Source organism: Crotalus tigris, unplaced genomic scaffold (assembly GCF_016545835.1).
Source record: "Crotalus tigris isolate CLP2741 ecotype Arizona unplaced genomic scaffold, ASM1654583v1 scf7180000017739.2905288, whole genome shotgun sequence".
NCBI classification, from domain to species: Eukaryota; Metazoa; Chordata; class Lepidosauria; order Squamata; family Viperidae; genus Crotalus; species Crotalus tigris.
The window spans coordinates 898754-914440 of record NW_024096605.1 but is presented as its reverse complement, the minus strand read 5'-3'; the positions used below and the strand labels follow the sequence as shown (position 1 = coordinate 914440).

Sequence of the window (15687 nt, the reverse complement as noted above, 5' to 3'; positions counted from 1 at the left end):
CCCATTCCCATTCTATTCTGTTTCCTTTTTTTGATGGCAGATAGTATATTTCAAAGCAAAATAAAATTTATATTTAATTGTAGTTTTAGGGCACTGATATCATCACAATAATAACAACTGATCCAAATATCTTGATATATGAGGAGCCTAAAAAGTCGATACTAACAGAAAACTCTGACACTATGATTTTTAAATAACAATGTGTTTAAAATAATTCATTTTTCCATGATTCCCCCACTTTGAGCATAGATACACGCTATCAAATAGCATTGGTAACATAAACTTTATTAAAGTTTACTAGATTGAAGTAATATAGTCCTGTTCACACCATGTAAAATCAATTATGAAGTCCAACGCCACCAAGCCACCTTCATCCTGTCCCACACAGCAGTCAAGGAATCAAAAGCAGGACGAACATCCAAAATTGTAAACTGATAGTTGTTATCTACTTTTCCTCCATCGTAATAATCAATGACATATCGGACTTGTGTTCCACAGCGGTCAACAATCCAATCGTGTCTGTCAAAAGGCAGTTCATAACTAGAAGGAAAAATGAATTGTAATTATGTTCTCTCTATATATAATATGTAAGTCACATTTGCAATTCTAATTGTAGAAAGTACCACATTACCAATGAAAACAAAAAGAAAAATCTAATTTTAAGATTTCTCTCCTTTTAAATAGAAAAAAAATCAACATACCCCATCCAGGATCGTATTCTAGCTCTTGGAGAATATTCCTTGGCTTTACCTCCAAATTGAACAAGTGTTGGTCCACATGGACAGTCCCTGAAAAATAATTTTAGAAATATGTAATAAAAAGCAATGCAGAAAAACAAACTGAACACATCCAACTAGGGCACAAATTTCAGCCCTACACAACCATAACAAGGGTTTAAAAAACATAAAAGCTCCCAGTTCAGAGAATAAAATATTGTGTCTTACAAAACGTTCATGAGAAATATCAATTAAAAACAATCCTCTAGAGTTAATATATATTATAATTCTATAATATACAGTACATTCAGAAAGTATTCAGACCCCCTTTACTTTTGTCAATTTTGTTATGCTGCAGCCTGATTCTACAGTTGTTGAAATACAATACCCCATAATGACAAAGTGAAAACAGAATTTTAGAAACGTCTAAAATGAGCGGTGCCTAGTTTTCTCCAGACATAACTTTTAGAATTGAGGCCAAATAGTTCAATCTTGTTCCTCATAGTTTGAATGTCCTTCAGGTGCTTTTTTGCAAACTCCAAGCGGACTTTCATGTGTTTTGCACTGAGGAGAGGCTTCCGTTAGCCACTCTGCCACAAAGCCCAGATGAGTAAGGGCTGCAGTGATGGTTGTCCTTCTGAAACTCTGTCCCATCTCAACACAGGATCTCTGGAGCTCAGTCAAGAGTGACCATTGGGTTTTCGGTCACCTCTCTTATTCAGGGCCTTCTCCCCCAATTGTTCAGTTTGACCTCCCAACCAGCTCTTGGAAGAGTCCTGGTTGTGCCAAACTTTTTCCATTTGAGAATTATGGAGGCCACTGTGCTTTTAGGAACCTTCAATGCAACATAAATTTTATCATAGCCTTCTCCAGATGTGTGCCTTGCAATAATCCCGTCTCTGAACTCTGCAGGCAGTTCCTTTGACCTCATGGCTTTTGCTCGGCTACAGTATCCATTGCCAGCTGTGGGGCCTTCTACTGGGAGGTGTGTGCTTTTCCAATTGATGTCCAATCAATTTAATTTACCACAGGTGGACTCCAATCAAGGTGTAGAAACATGTCGGCAACGATCAAGAGAAATGGGAAGCACCAGAGCTAAAGTTCAAGTGTTGCTGCAAAGGATCTGAATAATTATGCCAAAGTGATATTTCAGTTTTTTCTTTTTAATAAATTTACAGACATTTCTAAAATTCTGCTTTCACTTTGTCATTATGGGGTACTGAGCGTAAATCAATGAGTAAAATGAATTTCAACAATTGTAGAATCAGGCTGCAGCATAACAAAATTGACAAAAGGGGGTCTGAACACTTTTTGAATGCACTGTATATTACATTAATTCTGGGGACTAATATATTAATTCTGTGTAGCTGTGTTATATTAATTTTTTTCACCTTGAACGAAAAATTAAAAGCTATTCTGAAGCCACCTAAAAAGTAGCAAAATGTTTAAATGGAATTCACCTAAATCTGGACTCAGAAATAAAACCTGGTTTCCAATAGAGATAAGCTTCCTCTTTCCTAAATAAGATTTTTCATTTCTCCTTGAAGAGACAAACATAAGACAGTTTAGGAATATATTCAGCTTTAAAACAACTGGGAAAGAAAATTTCAGGTTTGGCGGGGATATTTTAATATAAATCTGATGGAAAATTAAATTTTTGTCATTTTTGATAATATGAAGTTTCTGATTTCCAAAGAGCGTTCTGCTCATTTTTGTTTGTTTAGGAGACAGCAATCTATGTAATCAATCTCATTTTCTAATTTTTATATTATTTTATTATGTAATATAGTTTTATTTATAGTTATTACATTATAGTAAGGGAAATACTTATCCATTTTGCAGGAAAAAACAGAAAGCAAAAAAAATATTTTATTACATTTGTTTAAATATTCTGCAGGTTTTTATAGCTCTTGTTAGAATATAAGGACACTGTGGTGAAAAACTAAATAATGTATATTGTGCACCTCTCAACTTACATATGTAGTTTGGCAGGAAATGATGAAAGCCATGCTCCACATAACTTTTGAGGAAAAGTATGCTTAATGATCTAGTGACAGAGTGTCAGAAACATTCAAACAGTCTCTTAAGAATACTGGTAGTTTTTGACTTATAAGTTACTCGTAAGTTGCCAAGCATCTGAATTTTTATCGCATGACCATAGAGATGTTGCAATGGTCGTAAGTGTGAAAAATGATTATGTCACTTTTTTCAGGGCTGTTGAACAGTTGTAAGTTGAGGGCTACCTGTACTTAAAGACAAATTGGGTTCTAGGAAGTTAAACTGAGTCAGTTTGGTGTAGTGGTTAAGGTATTAAATTAGAAATCAGGACAAGTTCTGCCTTAGGCACAAGGCTAACAGTGTAACCCTGGGCAGTCCTAAGAAACAACCCTAAGTGGCAAACTGCTTCTGAAATTCGGCAAATAAAATTGCAAGAACTAGTCCAGACAGTCAGCAAGAGTCAACACTGACTCAAAGGTACAAAACAAAACAAAAAAATAATAATTAAAGGATAGCTGTTGACAATTGAAAGGTGAAAAAAAAATAGCATTACTAAAATGTTCCAGAAAGGATTTCTATCAGTTTCCCACTTCTACTATACTTTCAGAACACATTCAGACATGCAAATCAGAAAGCATTATAATTTAAAATTGTATATATACTTGCCTAAGATGAAGTAATTCCCATTTTAAAATTTCTTTCCAAGTCTGTTCATTGTTCCGATTATGAATTTTGATAATGTTAGACATATCTTCTGGAGACATGTCATCATCTTTCCACTTCCAGCTTAAAAAAAGGCAATACTGAAAAAGTTAGCAAGATGAAGAGGTGAGCTGTTTATGTGGTATTTCCTAGCATAATGTAACATTTAAGAGGTTGGGGTGCACTAGAAAGATCCAGGTTCATATCTTCATTTGATCACTAAGTTTGATGAGTGACTTTGGGCCAGTTCACAGCTTCTCAGTCCAATTATTTCCTAGAACTGCGGTTGTATAGAGGTAGTATTACATAACCTTCCACTCCCTAAAGAGAGGAAGTAAATGCAATGTCACAAGTATCTCAGTCTCCTCCTTCTCCTTCTTTCACTCTAATTGGAAAAAAAAATGTGCTGACCTTAAACATTGAATCAAGATTAACTTCTCCTTACCCTACTTTTACTAAACAAACAACGGTTGTGAACTTATAAAGTACAAAGTTCATAAATTACATAACATAAAGAAACTACTAAAGAAGATTTTGAGCCAGTTTGATATGCCAGTTAAGGCATCACGCTAGAAATTGGAAGACCGTGAGTTCTAGTCCTTGCTCAGGCACGAAGCCAGATGGGTGACCAGGAGTAAACGCATCTCTCTTAGCCCTAGGAAAGGCAATGGCAGATCACTTCAGAAATCTTGCTGAGAAAACTGCAAGGACCGATCCAGACAGACACCAAGAATCAACACTGGCTCGAAGGCGTGCAGACATGCACACACACACACTCACATTTTAAAAAAGATTTGTTTTTTTTAACTCTTAATAAATGTAAACAACAAACCCAATTAACATTTACCTCGCAAATCTGCCCCAAATTCCAGATAGGTTGGGGCATGAATAAAGAAAAAGAAAATCCAATGCTGCTACATTATTACAACACTAATACTAACATAACAATTATCATCTATATAAAATTACTACAACTCAGTTTTTAAACAAGTTAAATCTTGATCACTTAGAATCAAATTGTCAGCAATAAAGAACCAGTTCAAAAGCTAAGATTTGATGAATTTTGTTGGTAAAACTTTAGTTTTTGGTACTCAAGCTTGCTTTCAATTAATATTTTTGGTAACTGTTCAAATATAAATTTATAAATGGAGACACTCAAGATTTTTGGAATTTAACAACACATTAACAACATAATCTTATAATCTCAATTGTCTGGTGCTCCATAATAACATTCAACCAATAATCAGCTACAAATGAACATTAATGAAGCAGGTATACTCGTGTACTTTCAAAACTACTGCATCTCCAGCTTAATATAAATGACAACCAATTTTTCTGACCAACTTCTGGAAAGTCCAATTAACCTGAAGAAATCTTATGTATTCCAAAAATCCTGTATATTGTCCAAATTATATTTTTATATAATTTTGAATTGATAATAATGAATTGTGGGCTTAACCTCCGAAAATCTTCTCTAATAATCTGCAGAAATTTGGAAGCAACAAGGAAACCGGAACAAGCAAGGAATGCAAAAATTACTTTAACTGAATATATTTCAAAAAATGTTAAAGTATAAATAATAGACTGATAGTAATTATGTCATTTCTACTCATATTTTACAAAAAAAATTGCCTTTCTTACCATTTTTAGATAGAGGTCTTTCCGAAAAAATCATTTTTTGTGAGAACTTAAGTCAAATGTTACAATAGGAAGGTATGGGAAATATGATCTTTGGTTCTATGCATATCATTATTCTGTAAAACTAATATAAAACTACATTTATAATTTTCTTACCCTTTCCTAAGCATTGCATTCCAAAACATCTGTTCTGAGGGATAAACCCATTTTTTTTCTGAATAAGCTCTAGGAATAGTTGACTCTTCTCTTACTGTAGATAATGAAAAAGGTTGCCCAAGGGATGGCTGTTGATTAGGAGGTGGCATCTAAATAAAATATTAAAAACAGAAAGTTAGTGAAGCAAATATATTCCATTTATCAACTTGCTTTATTGTCTTTCAATTGAGGACAAATAAGTTTAATTCTGATACAGTCCTTTGACTACAGGCCAAATACTCTAAATGGGCCAATATGTTAGTCCTTTAGTACTCCATTCAGATTTTACTTAACTCTGAGATTGCCTAATTTATGCAGCAGCAGTTTTTCAACTACTTCCTTTCTATATTTGTAGATAAGATTTTCTGAGAATCAAATACCAATTCTTAACAATTTTATGTATGCCCTTCCTTTTAACTGAGTTGTTTTCTGGAACTATTACATGTCTTACAGATTAGCAAGAAATATAAACAATCGGGAACAGTGGGAATGAAAACTGAAATTACACATAACTAAAATTTAATTGGGAATAGAAAAAATGGTGTAATGAACTGGCTGAAAGCTTTAATATATGGAAGCTACATTCCTATATATTTGTTATGTGTTATTAAATATAATGAGAGTACCTCTGATGCCAAAATGTTAAAACAGCTATGACTTAGTTTAAAAAAGGTGCTGAAAACTGCACTTTCACCTTGAGAGGAATAATTTCTCATATTAAAAATTATAATTTGATGGCAAATGTTGAAGGGAAGATAAGGCTGCATTTAAGGTTTTTGCAGGTTGTTTGCAACACTAGAATTTCATGTTATAAGCCTCTCAAGTTAAACTAATAACATTTCATTAATCTCTGAGTTCACCTAGCCAAATCATTAAAATACTAGCCAAATTCTTATTCAAAAATGAATACAGGCTTGTCACAAATGTCTTATTTGCAGAATCATAATAAATTGAAAAATATTTCCAAAATTATGCTAGCTGAGTTTCGAAAAAGGCAGCTATAAAGAAAGGAATATATCAGGATCATTTCTAAGGACAGCCAGGTGCAATAATGTTTTCAGCTGGAAAATTTAGTGTTCATCTTCACTATTGATTAAATAGTTTAATATATTCTCAGTTCAACTGTGACAAATGAAACAATTAAGATTTTTAAGAACTTGTTTTGAAAGCAGAAACAGAGTAATAGCAAAATCACACCTAATCTTTCAAAAGTGTAAAACATCCCTTTTGTAATAGCAGTGCATTCAAGGAACAAGACTGAAATTACCATATTCCTAGGATCAATCTTTTCTTCTGTATTAGATTTAACAGGGCATTGTACATATTCATATGCTCTTTCTTGATGTGCAGGAACAGATGGGTTCTGCTTCTCACTGGAACTGTCATCAGATTTTGTTGGACAGGCTGTAATAGAAAAAAAGTATTAAAATGCCAACTGCTAATCTACATACTAGGAGTAAAAACTAAATTCTGTCATGCAACTTCTAGCCTCTATTTCAGAAGGATTTTAAAAATAAAAAAAGATTAGCAGGATCTATAGTACCCATTTTACTCTTTAATGTTCTTCCAAATCTTTAGAAACAAGCCAGAAATTTTTACCTCTGAGTTATATGACTTCAATGGCCAAGTTTAGCTTTCCTCTAATCAGGAGTGTCAAACTGCCACCCCGTGGGCCATCAAAATCACACCCACCCCATTGCCGGCAATGGGAAAAAGTCGCGATACATCGCAACACGTGAGGTGACGTGGCAAGTTTGACACCCGTGCTCTAAATGAAGGAGAGATTAAAAACACACCATGGAGCAATGCCAACCCATTTCTACAACTAAATGGATAGAAAATGTAGTTTTTCACGTTCATCAGCCAGTAGCTAAATACTTATAATGAAAATGTGGATACTATTCCTGTTCTTTAAAAAGATATTTATTCCTGAAAAACTGCCTGGTTATTTTAATGAGAGTGAACAGTCACCTTCCGTGTTCTTCTGATGCATGGGACATTGTGAGACTTCACTTTGAGGCTGCTCTGATACAGTTGTCTGAACTGTAGTTAATGGAGAGGATGCAGATAAACCCATGACAACCTTGATTTTCTGCTTTACTTTAAATTACTGGATAGATCATCTGAAATTCAAATCAATATAATTTACAGACAATAACAAAACACTTACAAATAATATGCCTAACAGAAGAAATATAAAATCATTGTATCAACTGTAAAACAGATACTAAAATACTAGAATATTTTAGAATATTCTAAACCAGTGGTGGCGAACCTGTGGCACGAGTGCCAGAGGTGGCACTTGGAGCCCTCCTGTGGGCACACGTGCCATTGCCCCAGCCTTGCCTCCCCCTGTGACACCCTCCTCTCCAGCAGCCCCCCCTGAAGGAGAGGCACCCCTGAACGTGGTCCATGCGGAGCAGTGCAACCAAGGACATGGCAGCCAGGGAGCGTAGACAAGATTCTGCCCTCACACCCCATCATGCAGTTGATGCTGCAGGGCGCGGGCAGAGGGTGTGGCTGCCACAGCGCTGCTGGGCTACCTGGGCAATCTGCAGCGGGCCCGAGAGGCGGTGAGTGGTCCTGTGGGCAGGCGGGGCGGGGGCGTGGAATGGGGGCAGGGCCAGGTTTTGGGCACTCGATCTTTAAAAGGTTTGCCATCACTGTTCTAAACTATTTACATCATAAGAAAATATATTAATGATCCCCAATATTTTCATTTGTTCTTTAAACTTCCCATTTCTTTCTTTTTCAGGATCCAACCCATTCCATTTAACCACTTTTTTATTTATTTATTTATGAGACTTATATACCGCTTTAAGTGCAAGCACTCTCTAAGCGGTGTACACCAGTAAGCAATGTATATGTATATATTTACATTGCCCCCAACAATCTGGGTCCTCATTTTACCTACCCCAGAAGGATGGAAGGCTGAGTCAACCTTGAGCCGGTGAGATTTGAACCGCTGACCTGTTGAACACAGTCAGCTAAAGTGGCCTGCAGTACTGCACTCTAACTGCTGCGCCACTTTTTGATCTTCCCCTTCTGCTGAGTCCATTCATTCTTCCTCCACACATTTCTTTCACAATTTATCTTCAATCATTCTCTCTGTATGACCAAACAACTTCAGTGCATTTATTTTGTTCTTGTCACTCTTTTTTATACAGTTGGTACTCAGTTATCATCCATTTAATATTTTACCACATACATTTATCTGTTTCCACTATCTTAAATTTACTTTTATATTCTCTTTACACAGTCAATTCTCACTTTCAAACAATGAAATAAACAAAAGCACACTCATTTATTTAAAGGATCTCATGTATGATTTAAGTAAACAGTTTTGCAAAAGACATAAACAGCTGGGCAGAACCGTAAAATGGCAGTTGGCCGTTTTAGTTTCTTTCAACAAACTTTCAATCCTTAGAACAGATACCTATAGTTATCTTTCTACAGGCATCAAATCTATCAAAATAAATGCCCTTTCAAAGGCAATTAGATTAATGGTCATCCCTACATGTTGTAATTAGTTTTATAATTCTATTCTACAACTCTGCACTAAATCAGCGGTTCTTAACCTTTTTGAACGATCGCCCCCTTGAGCCAATGAGGAAGTTGTCCTCGCCCCCCCCTCTCAATCACAACATAGGAAATAATTCTTCAATTTATGCAAAATTGTTTTGTTTTCTTTAAAATTGTCATCTGGACATATCGATGCAAATAATTTATTTCCAGTCTTTTTCCCATATCTCAAATGTGTGAAAAATTTTGATGCCACCCGTCACTTTATTCCCAAACTTCCTGATACATGTATTTCATTATTATCTTATTTATTCAAGACACTTAAATGTAATGACCACTGAAACAAAATTCAATAGCAAGAAAGTGAAATGCCCGAAAAGAAAAACAGTAACATTTAATGATTGAATTACAAGTGAAATTTAAGACCAAAAAGAAATATAAAAAGGGCATAAGAACAAACCGCAATGCAGGAATTAAGAATTTCAAGACGAAAACTTTGAAACTAAATTAAGATTTGAGGAAAGTATATATAGTCACGCACACTGTAAAAAGGATTAAAAAGACACAAAGAAAATATAATATCGAACTGGAGTGCACACTAAAAAAGTACAATACAAAGAGACACACAAAATGTTTTACAGAGCACAACAAAAATTCGAAAATGAAGCCGAAAACTCAAACTGGAACGTGAAATCCAATGCAAGCAAATACAACGATAAAAGCTTAGACAATTATTAACAAAAAAAATGTATGTACACAAAAAGCAAAAAAAAAAAAAGAACATCAATGACTGCCCTGTGCTTGGTGAACTGATGCCAATTTCTTGATATCTGGAACCATTTTTGTTAATCGCATTCTTAAAACACCACGCTCAGAGATAAACCTAGTTTCAACAGTTACGTTGACATTACAGCTGACGTCACAGGGGACAGCCACTCAGCATGCAATGTTTTGAAAGAAGCGCTCCCCCCTCCATCACTGCCCATTCTGGCCAATGACACGCCACTGTATGGGTAGAGGCTGCTGCGCAATGCGCATGAAGATAAGTGATGCGTATTCACATATGTAAGGCATTCTATACTGAAGCTAGCTGGAGGAACATTTGAAAACATTCAATCCACTAATAGCGAGCAATCTGATGTTTTTGTACGACAGATATACAGCGATTCACTGTACGAAAAAGTCTCAAAAGTGTCTCCAAAACTTCTCGCTCCATCGCCCCCATATCGCCCCCTTTTTGCTCCTTCGCCCCCACATTGCCCCTTTTTGTTCCATGGCCCCCCTGAAAAATGAAATCGCCCCCTGAGGGGACAATATCACTCAGGTTAAGAACCACTGCACTAAATGCAGAATAGCTTCCTTTTATGCAGTGTGCACATTAATATTAGCCATCTTAAACAGATTTCCCTAAATTAATTTTAAAAATCGCAAATGCTACAATATTTCCTAAGTATTACTTTATCCTATATCAGTGGTGGTGAACCTATGGCACGCGTGCCAGAGGCGGCACTCAGAGCCCTCTCTGTGGGCACATGCACTGTCGCCCCAGCCCCACCTGCTCCCATGTCCCCCTCCTCACCAGCAGCCTCCCCGGAGGAGAATCGCTCCCAGGTACGGCCCACATGAAGCACCACAGCCAAGAACATGGTAGCCAGGCAGCGGGGACAAGACTCTGCCCTTGTTCCCCATCGTGCGCAGATGATGCTTCGGGGCAGGGGTGGAGGGTGTGGCTGCCATGGCGCTGTTGGGCCACTTGGGTGATTTGTGGAGGGCCACGGAGATGGTGGGTGGCCCAGCAGGCAGGGCAGAGTGGGAACGGGGGGGGCGGTTTTTGGGCACTTGGTCTCTAAAAGGTTCGGCATCACTGTCCTATATCCATAATTATTTGCGTGAGGACTTTTAAAAATGTATTAAGGACTACATATGGGCAAAGAAGGAGGGAAAGAGGTTGTAAACAAAACAGAAAATAGGTATGTCCAGAATAAAAACTTTTTGCATAATTTCATTCACTTTTTTTTTACCCAAATTGATTTAAGCTACATCACTTCACACTTTATCAAGTTCTAAAAACACTAAGTTTAATTGTTAACTATCAGTTGCAGCTGGGAATGTAGCAGTGGTGGGATTCAAATATGGGAACAACCGGTTCTCTGTGTGGATGCCGCTTCTGGAAGTCCGTTCTGGGCCTGGGCAACAAAAATTAGCTACCGGTTCTGCCGAACTGGTGCGAACTGGCTGAATCCCACCATATGGAATGCAGGCTAGATTGAGTTCCATCTTCTAATTACTCTTTTTTGGTACTTCTTCCACCTCTATAATCAGTACATTGTGTACAAAATGGGCCACATTCAGAATGTTATGGCAAACCTATGATATACTTTTTAAATCCTTTAAATCTTTTTCCTAACCAAACTATGCCAATGCATTAATCAAGCTATCTATGACCTAAGATCCCTTTTCTAGTCAATGGTTAGCTCAGACCCCACTGATCACACTTTACATTTTTCATTTTCAGATACTATTCTCAGAATGTACTCCTGGGAAAGAGAAATTATTCGTTACTTTGCTGAATAATTATTTTTATTAATTTTCACATACAGGACAGATGTATTTTTTTTAATCAAGGCATTTATCTTCATTTTAGGAAGGCTCTCAGATCATTAGCAATTGCCTTTTTGATAAATTGGTACTCTGTTTAAAAGCTTTTTTAATAAGCTGAGTTAATGGCTATACAATTTAGTTACAGTTTCTACTATTTTTCCGGAATCTCGTAATTGTTTTAATGTATTATACTTAACCAGAAAATATATACAAAATGTTCCATACATGAACCACACCATCCATTAAGTAGATACGCTTGGTGGTCTATGTACAAACAGAAACATGCACGTTTTGGTTGTTTTAATCCATATACAGTATTAAAGTGTTATAAGGATCAAAATACAGTTATTCCAGGCAGAAATGGAGGGGAAGGAGCAGCCAGAACCCTGGAAAAATTGGATAGGACAGGGCTGTGCGCAGGCCATGAAGAAATGGGGAGACACGTAACACTACTAGCCTTCCATACTCTCTGTATAAAACCACTTTGAGATCCATCTGAATGCTTCAGCCAAGGTTTTGTTTCTGCCAAACCATGGGCAATGCATCTCTCCAGTTTGACATAAAGCACATTTCCCATTTCATGACTACCCCATTAGCTACCATGGATTTTCCCAAGGTGGGGAAAACAAAAGTATTTTAAATCAATTAAAATAGTAGAACTTGTTAGATGTAACTACACATATGTTTTCAACTAGTACAGTATTAGAAACACAAGCAATAGTAGAAAAAGTATCAGGAACACTAAGTTGTTACTAGAATTGTAACATGAAGCTTTAAGGATTGAACAAATCAGATTTGATCACTTGTTAAATAATTTCCCCAACACAGAATAATACTTCCATTCCAATTAGGCCACCATCAAAGCTGACATGAGCCAGAGCATAGAACAACTCAAAAAAGTAGTACAAGATTGGAAGATGTGGAGACACCTGGCCCATAGAATCACCAAGGGATGGACACCACTAAATGGATATTGCTAGATGTAAAGGAAAGGTCTTCAAAATTTAATATTGAAGAGAAATTTAAAATTGAATTTGCTGCAGTGGAAACTTAACTGCCTGGACAAACAAGCTTACCAAAAACTATAATGGCTGGAAAACAGGAAAGGATAGCATAAAGGCAGGATGTAAGCGAAATACATAGGCAAAAATTAGCTGGGTCTTAGAGTGGGAAAGGAAGAAGACAAGCTATAAAAACATCTGTAAGAGGAAATGGCTAGCCAGGAAAACTTAACTAAACTGAAAAACAGGAAAGAACCTATTGTTCTAAGGGGCCCGTAACTCAAAACCAACAATTGAATATGTCTAATATTTTATATTAATATATATGCGATGTATGATTTAGTATGTAGCAGGAAATAGGTAGGAGGCGGTCAGAAAGAGGGTAACCTCATAGTACCTCAGCCAATGGGGAAAGAGAAGGGACGTAGCAGCCGGGATAGGGTTGTATAAAGAAGGGAATATTTTGGGTTGAAACTTTGGAGAGAACCAAGCTTTGATACCTTCTCTCCCCACTTCTTGCAATAAACGAAACAAAAGGCCTTCACTGTGTCTTGGCTGGTTATTGGTCAGGCGAGCTTGCCTCTGGTCATGAAGGAAAGTAGCCAGGAGCACATAACAGATATCATCATCATTATTATCCAATTATGCATTTTGATACATGTGAAAGATAAGGTCCAAATCTGGACAATTGGAGGCAATCATGACAACTATTCACCAGGATAGTGTGAAATGTGTGATAGTATTCACAAAATGAAGGCAGTAGATGCACTTACGAGAAATAAAATGTGGAAATTAAAACGAGGAAGAAACCAGATGGGGGGGGGAAGGGGTCTATATCTGCATCAAAAAAATAGTTACATCAAGACTGTAATAGAATTTTTAACTACTCCCGTTATAGACATTTTAACCCACATATAAAAACACACAAAACCCTCACCCTCTCATTTCACAACATCTCCATAAGCAGCACCTTCAAAGGCTTCGATATTCAGCTCATACTTGTGTAGCAAGGAGGAAAATTATCTTGATTTCTTGCCCGAGCTGGGTCGACCCAAGGTCACCTTGTTAAATAGGCCGATTTCTAGCCTGACCTGAACTTTGAATAGTTCACATGACACATATCAATTCGACACAGGAACCCACCCGGCCACCAGCTTCCGCCTCAAAACCACGTTTTTCTAGCAATTTAGACAATTGAGTCCCTTTTATTTCTCTCCCTCCTATCAAGAGTTTTCGGCTCCATTCCCCCTCAGTCCCCATGGCGGAGGGGGGCGTCCACCAGCTCCAGGTCCTGGCCCCGGGGTTGCGGGCGGAAGGGAGAATTGAAGCCAAGGTGTACCCCGAATGACAGCTCTCGTGCTTTCCTTGACATCACCGCCCTCCCCTCTATCTATTAACAGAGGAAAACCTGACACACACACACACCCCAACTTGGCTAAAGAAACCACTAAATAGGCGACTGGACGCGCTTTCTAACGCGCTCGTTCTCCGCTACACGCGGGGAGGGTGGGGGGGGGGGAAAGAGGCCTCATTAATTACCTCAATTCTAATCTCCGGAGCCCGATTTCCCCGAGAAACTCACCTCGCGCCTCTCGCGAGAAGGGCCGTTCTGCCATCAGGCGGAGCTTTAAAAAACAAACGGGGAATTCGACTCAAGGGGCGGGGGTGGAGAAAGCCGCTGTTGGGCGGGTTTTGGAAGAGCGAGTTAGTAGGGAGGGAGGGGTAGAGAACCTGTCGTTTGTTACCCCGGTAACCGTAGAACGTGCTTGCTTAGGCCGCTAAGTCGCGCCTGCGCAAAGGAGTTGTTTCGGCTGTAAGATCTTTTCGTGTCCATTTCCACTTACTCTAGAGAGAGGAAAGGGCTTAATTTGTGCTCAGCTGTACACATGACGTTCTGAAGGGAAAAAAATAACAAAGCCTTTCGCTTTGTCTGCTTTTTTGGGCGCTTTCTACAAAATGTCTCTCCCTCGGGCTGAAAATCCTGCTTGGATTTCAGCAGCAGGATTTTAAGCTCCTGAGCAGAGCCTCCCAAGGTCTCCTCCTCTCCCCCAAGGTATCCCTTGCTCCTTACCATCTGCTAAAACGGGTAGGCAACCTTGGCTCTTTTATGACTCGTGGACTGATTTCACCAGGCCAGGTTTGAGTTTACAGTATATAAGCATAATGTCATACAGTTTGGGCTTAAGGCACTATTAAAATATTCCCCAAATTTCCACTGCCAACCATCTGGTTCTTAGCACAGTGTTTCTCAACCTTGACAATTTTAAGGCATGTGGACTTCAACTCCCAGAATTCCACAGCCAGCAATGCTGGCTGTGGAATGCTGGGAGTTGAAGTCCACATGCCTTAAAATTGTCAAGGTTGAGAAACACTGCTAGCATATAGAACACAGGTGTCAAACTCGTCGTGTCATATGACGTGTCGCGACATATCGTGACCTTTTTCGCATTGGCGGAGCTGGGGTGGGCGCGGCCTCCGCATGATGCAATTGGCCCACGGGCCGGCAGTTTGACACCCCTGATATAGAATATGTTGCTGTCAATGTGGCAACACAAGGTTTAATTGGTTAAAATTACAATGTTTTAGTTGCATTATAATTCTAGGTGTTTCGGAAGTTTTGCAAAATATTTTTTTAGAAATGATGGGAAAGAGTTTTCTCTCCTGCAAATCTTTTTATCCATAATTAGAAGTATTTGTTATAGGAGCTGGGATACAAGGTGGCATTTTGTCCTTGGTCCTCTTTGGGTTAGATTCTCACTCTTATCAAGTCAACCAGGAAATATTCAAAACTAATGTTTTTCTTTTACTTGAGATCTCAGCAGGTACATTATCAGAGTTCAATTGTAAATTCAATTATTTTAAAAAAGCTTAATGTAAATTCAGGTTAATTTACATCCGGGCTCTATGGAAGGTTGTATGTAGCCATTGGGAAAAACAATTTTCCTAAAATATTGGTAGCTTTATGCACACTGGAGAAGAGATGGAAATATTAGCCTGACAATATGAGTGGATCTCAGTTTTGAAGAAATGGAAAATGAAAGTTCTTAATGACAGAAATGGTTTCTTAAATATTTTAAGCTGAGGTCATATTTTGGTCTTTAAAATCCAAATATGAAAAAATGGCCACGTTTTTTCTACCCAGTCATAACTTTGGGGACAGCTCTCTTTGCAATCCAGCTTTACAGAGATTTATAGCATCTTCTGTATATTACTGAAAAATGGCAACTGTTTACATGAGATCTTGAGTACAGAAATAAGAGTTCTATTAGAAATGAATGGTTAATGTGCACTTTCTAAGATATTTTCCTTGAAAT

General features: G+C 37.8%; 1 protein-coding gene across 2 annotated transcripts; it reads right to left on the bottom strand.

The window, feature by feature from the left end:
- Positions 1-264: 264 nt before the first annotated feature.
- Positions 265-14090, bottom strand: LOC120306481 (cytochrome c-type heme lyase). 2 transcript variants are annotated; one of them, XM_039339784.1, is made up of 7 exons: positions 13956-14090; positions 7221-7372; positions 6517-6653; positions 5211-5359; positions 3381-3500; positions 702-788; positions 265-540 (listed from the first exon to the last, which is right to left on the bottom strand). In XM_039339784.1, the coding sequence occupies exons 2-7, from the start codon at positions 7324-7326 to the stop codon at positions 342-344; spliced, it is 798 nt and encodes a 265-aa protein (XP_039195718.1). In that variant the 5' UTR covers positions 7327-7372; positions 13956-14090; the 3' UTR covers positions 265-341. The 2 variants fall into 2 exon arrangements, with proteins under 2 accessions (XP_039195718.1, XP_039195717.1); XM_039339783.1 differs by having other exon boundaries at positions 13913-14067.
- Between the last annotated feature and the right edge of the window lie 1597 nt (positions 14091-15687).

What these genes read in the sequence shown, in the direction of transcription:
- LOC120306481 (XM_039339784.1), bottom strand. Translation starts at nt 7,326, where the DNA reads ATGGGTTTATCTGCATCCTCTCCATTAACTACAGTTCAGACAACTGTA. An exon ending in GCATCAGAAGAACACGGAAG is followed by an intron (nt 6,654 to 7,220) that starts GTGACTGTTCAC and finishes TTTCTATTACAG; the next exon opens with CCTGTCCAACAAAATCTGAT. An exon ending in AATGCAATGCTTAGGAAAGG is followed by an intron (nt 3,501 to 5,210) that starts GTAAGAAAATTA and finishes CCTTTTTTTAAG; the next exon opens with CTGGAAGTGGAAAGATGATG.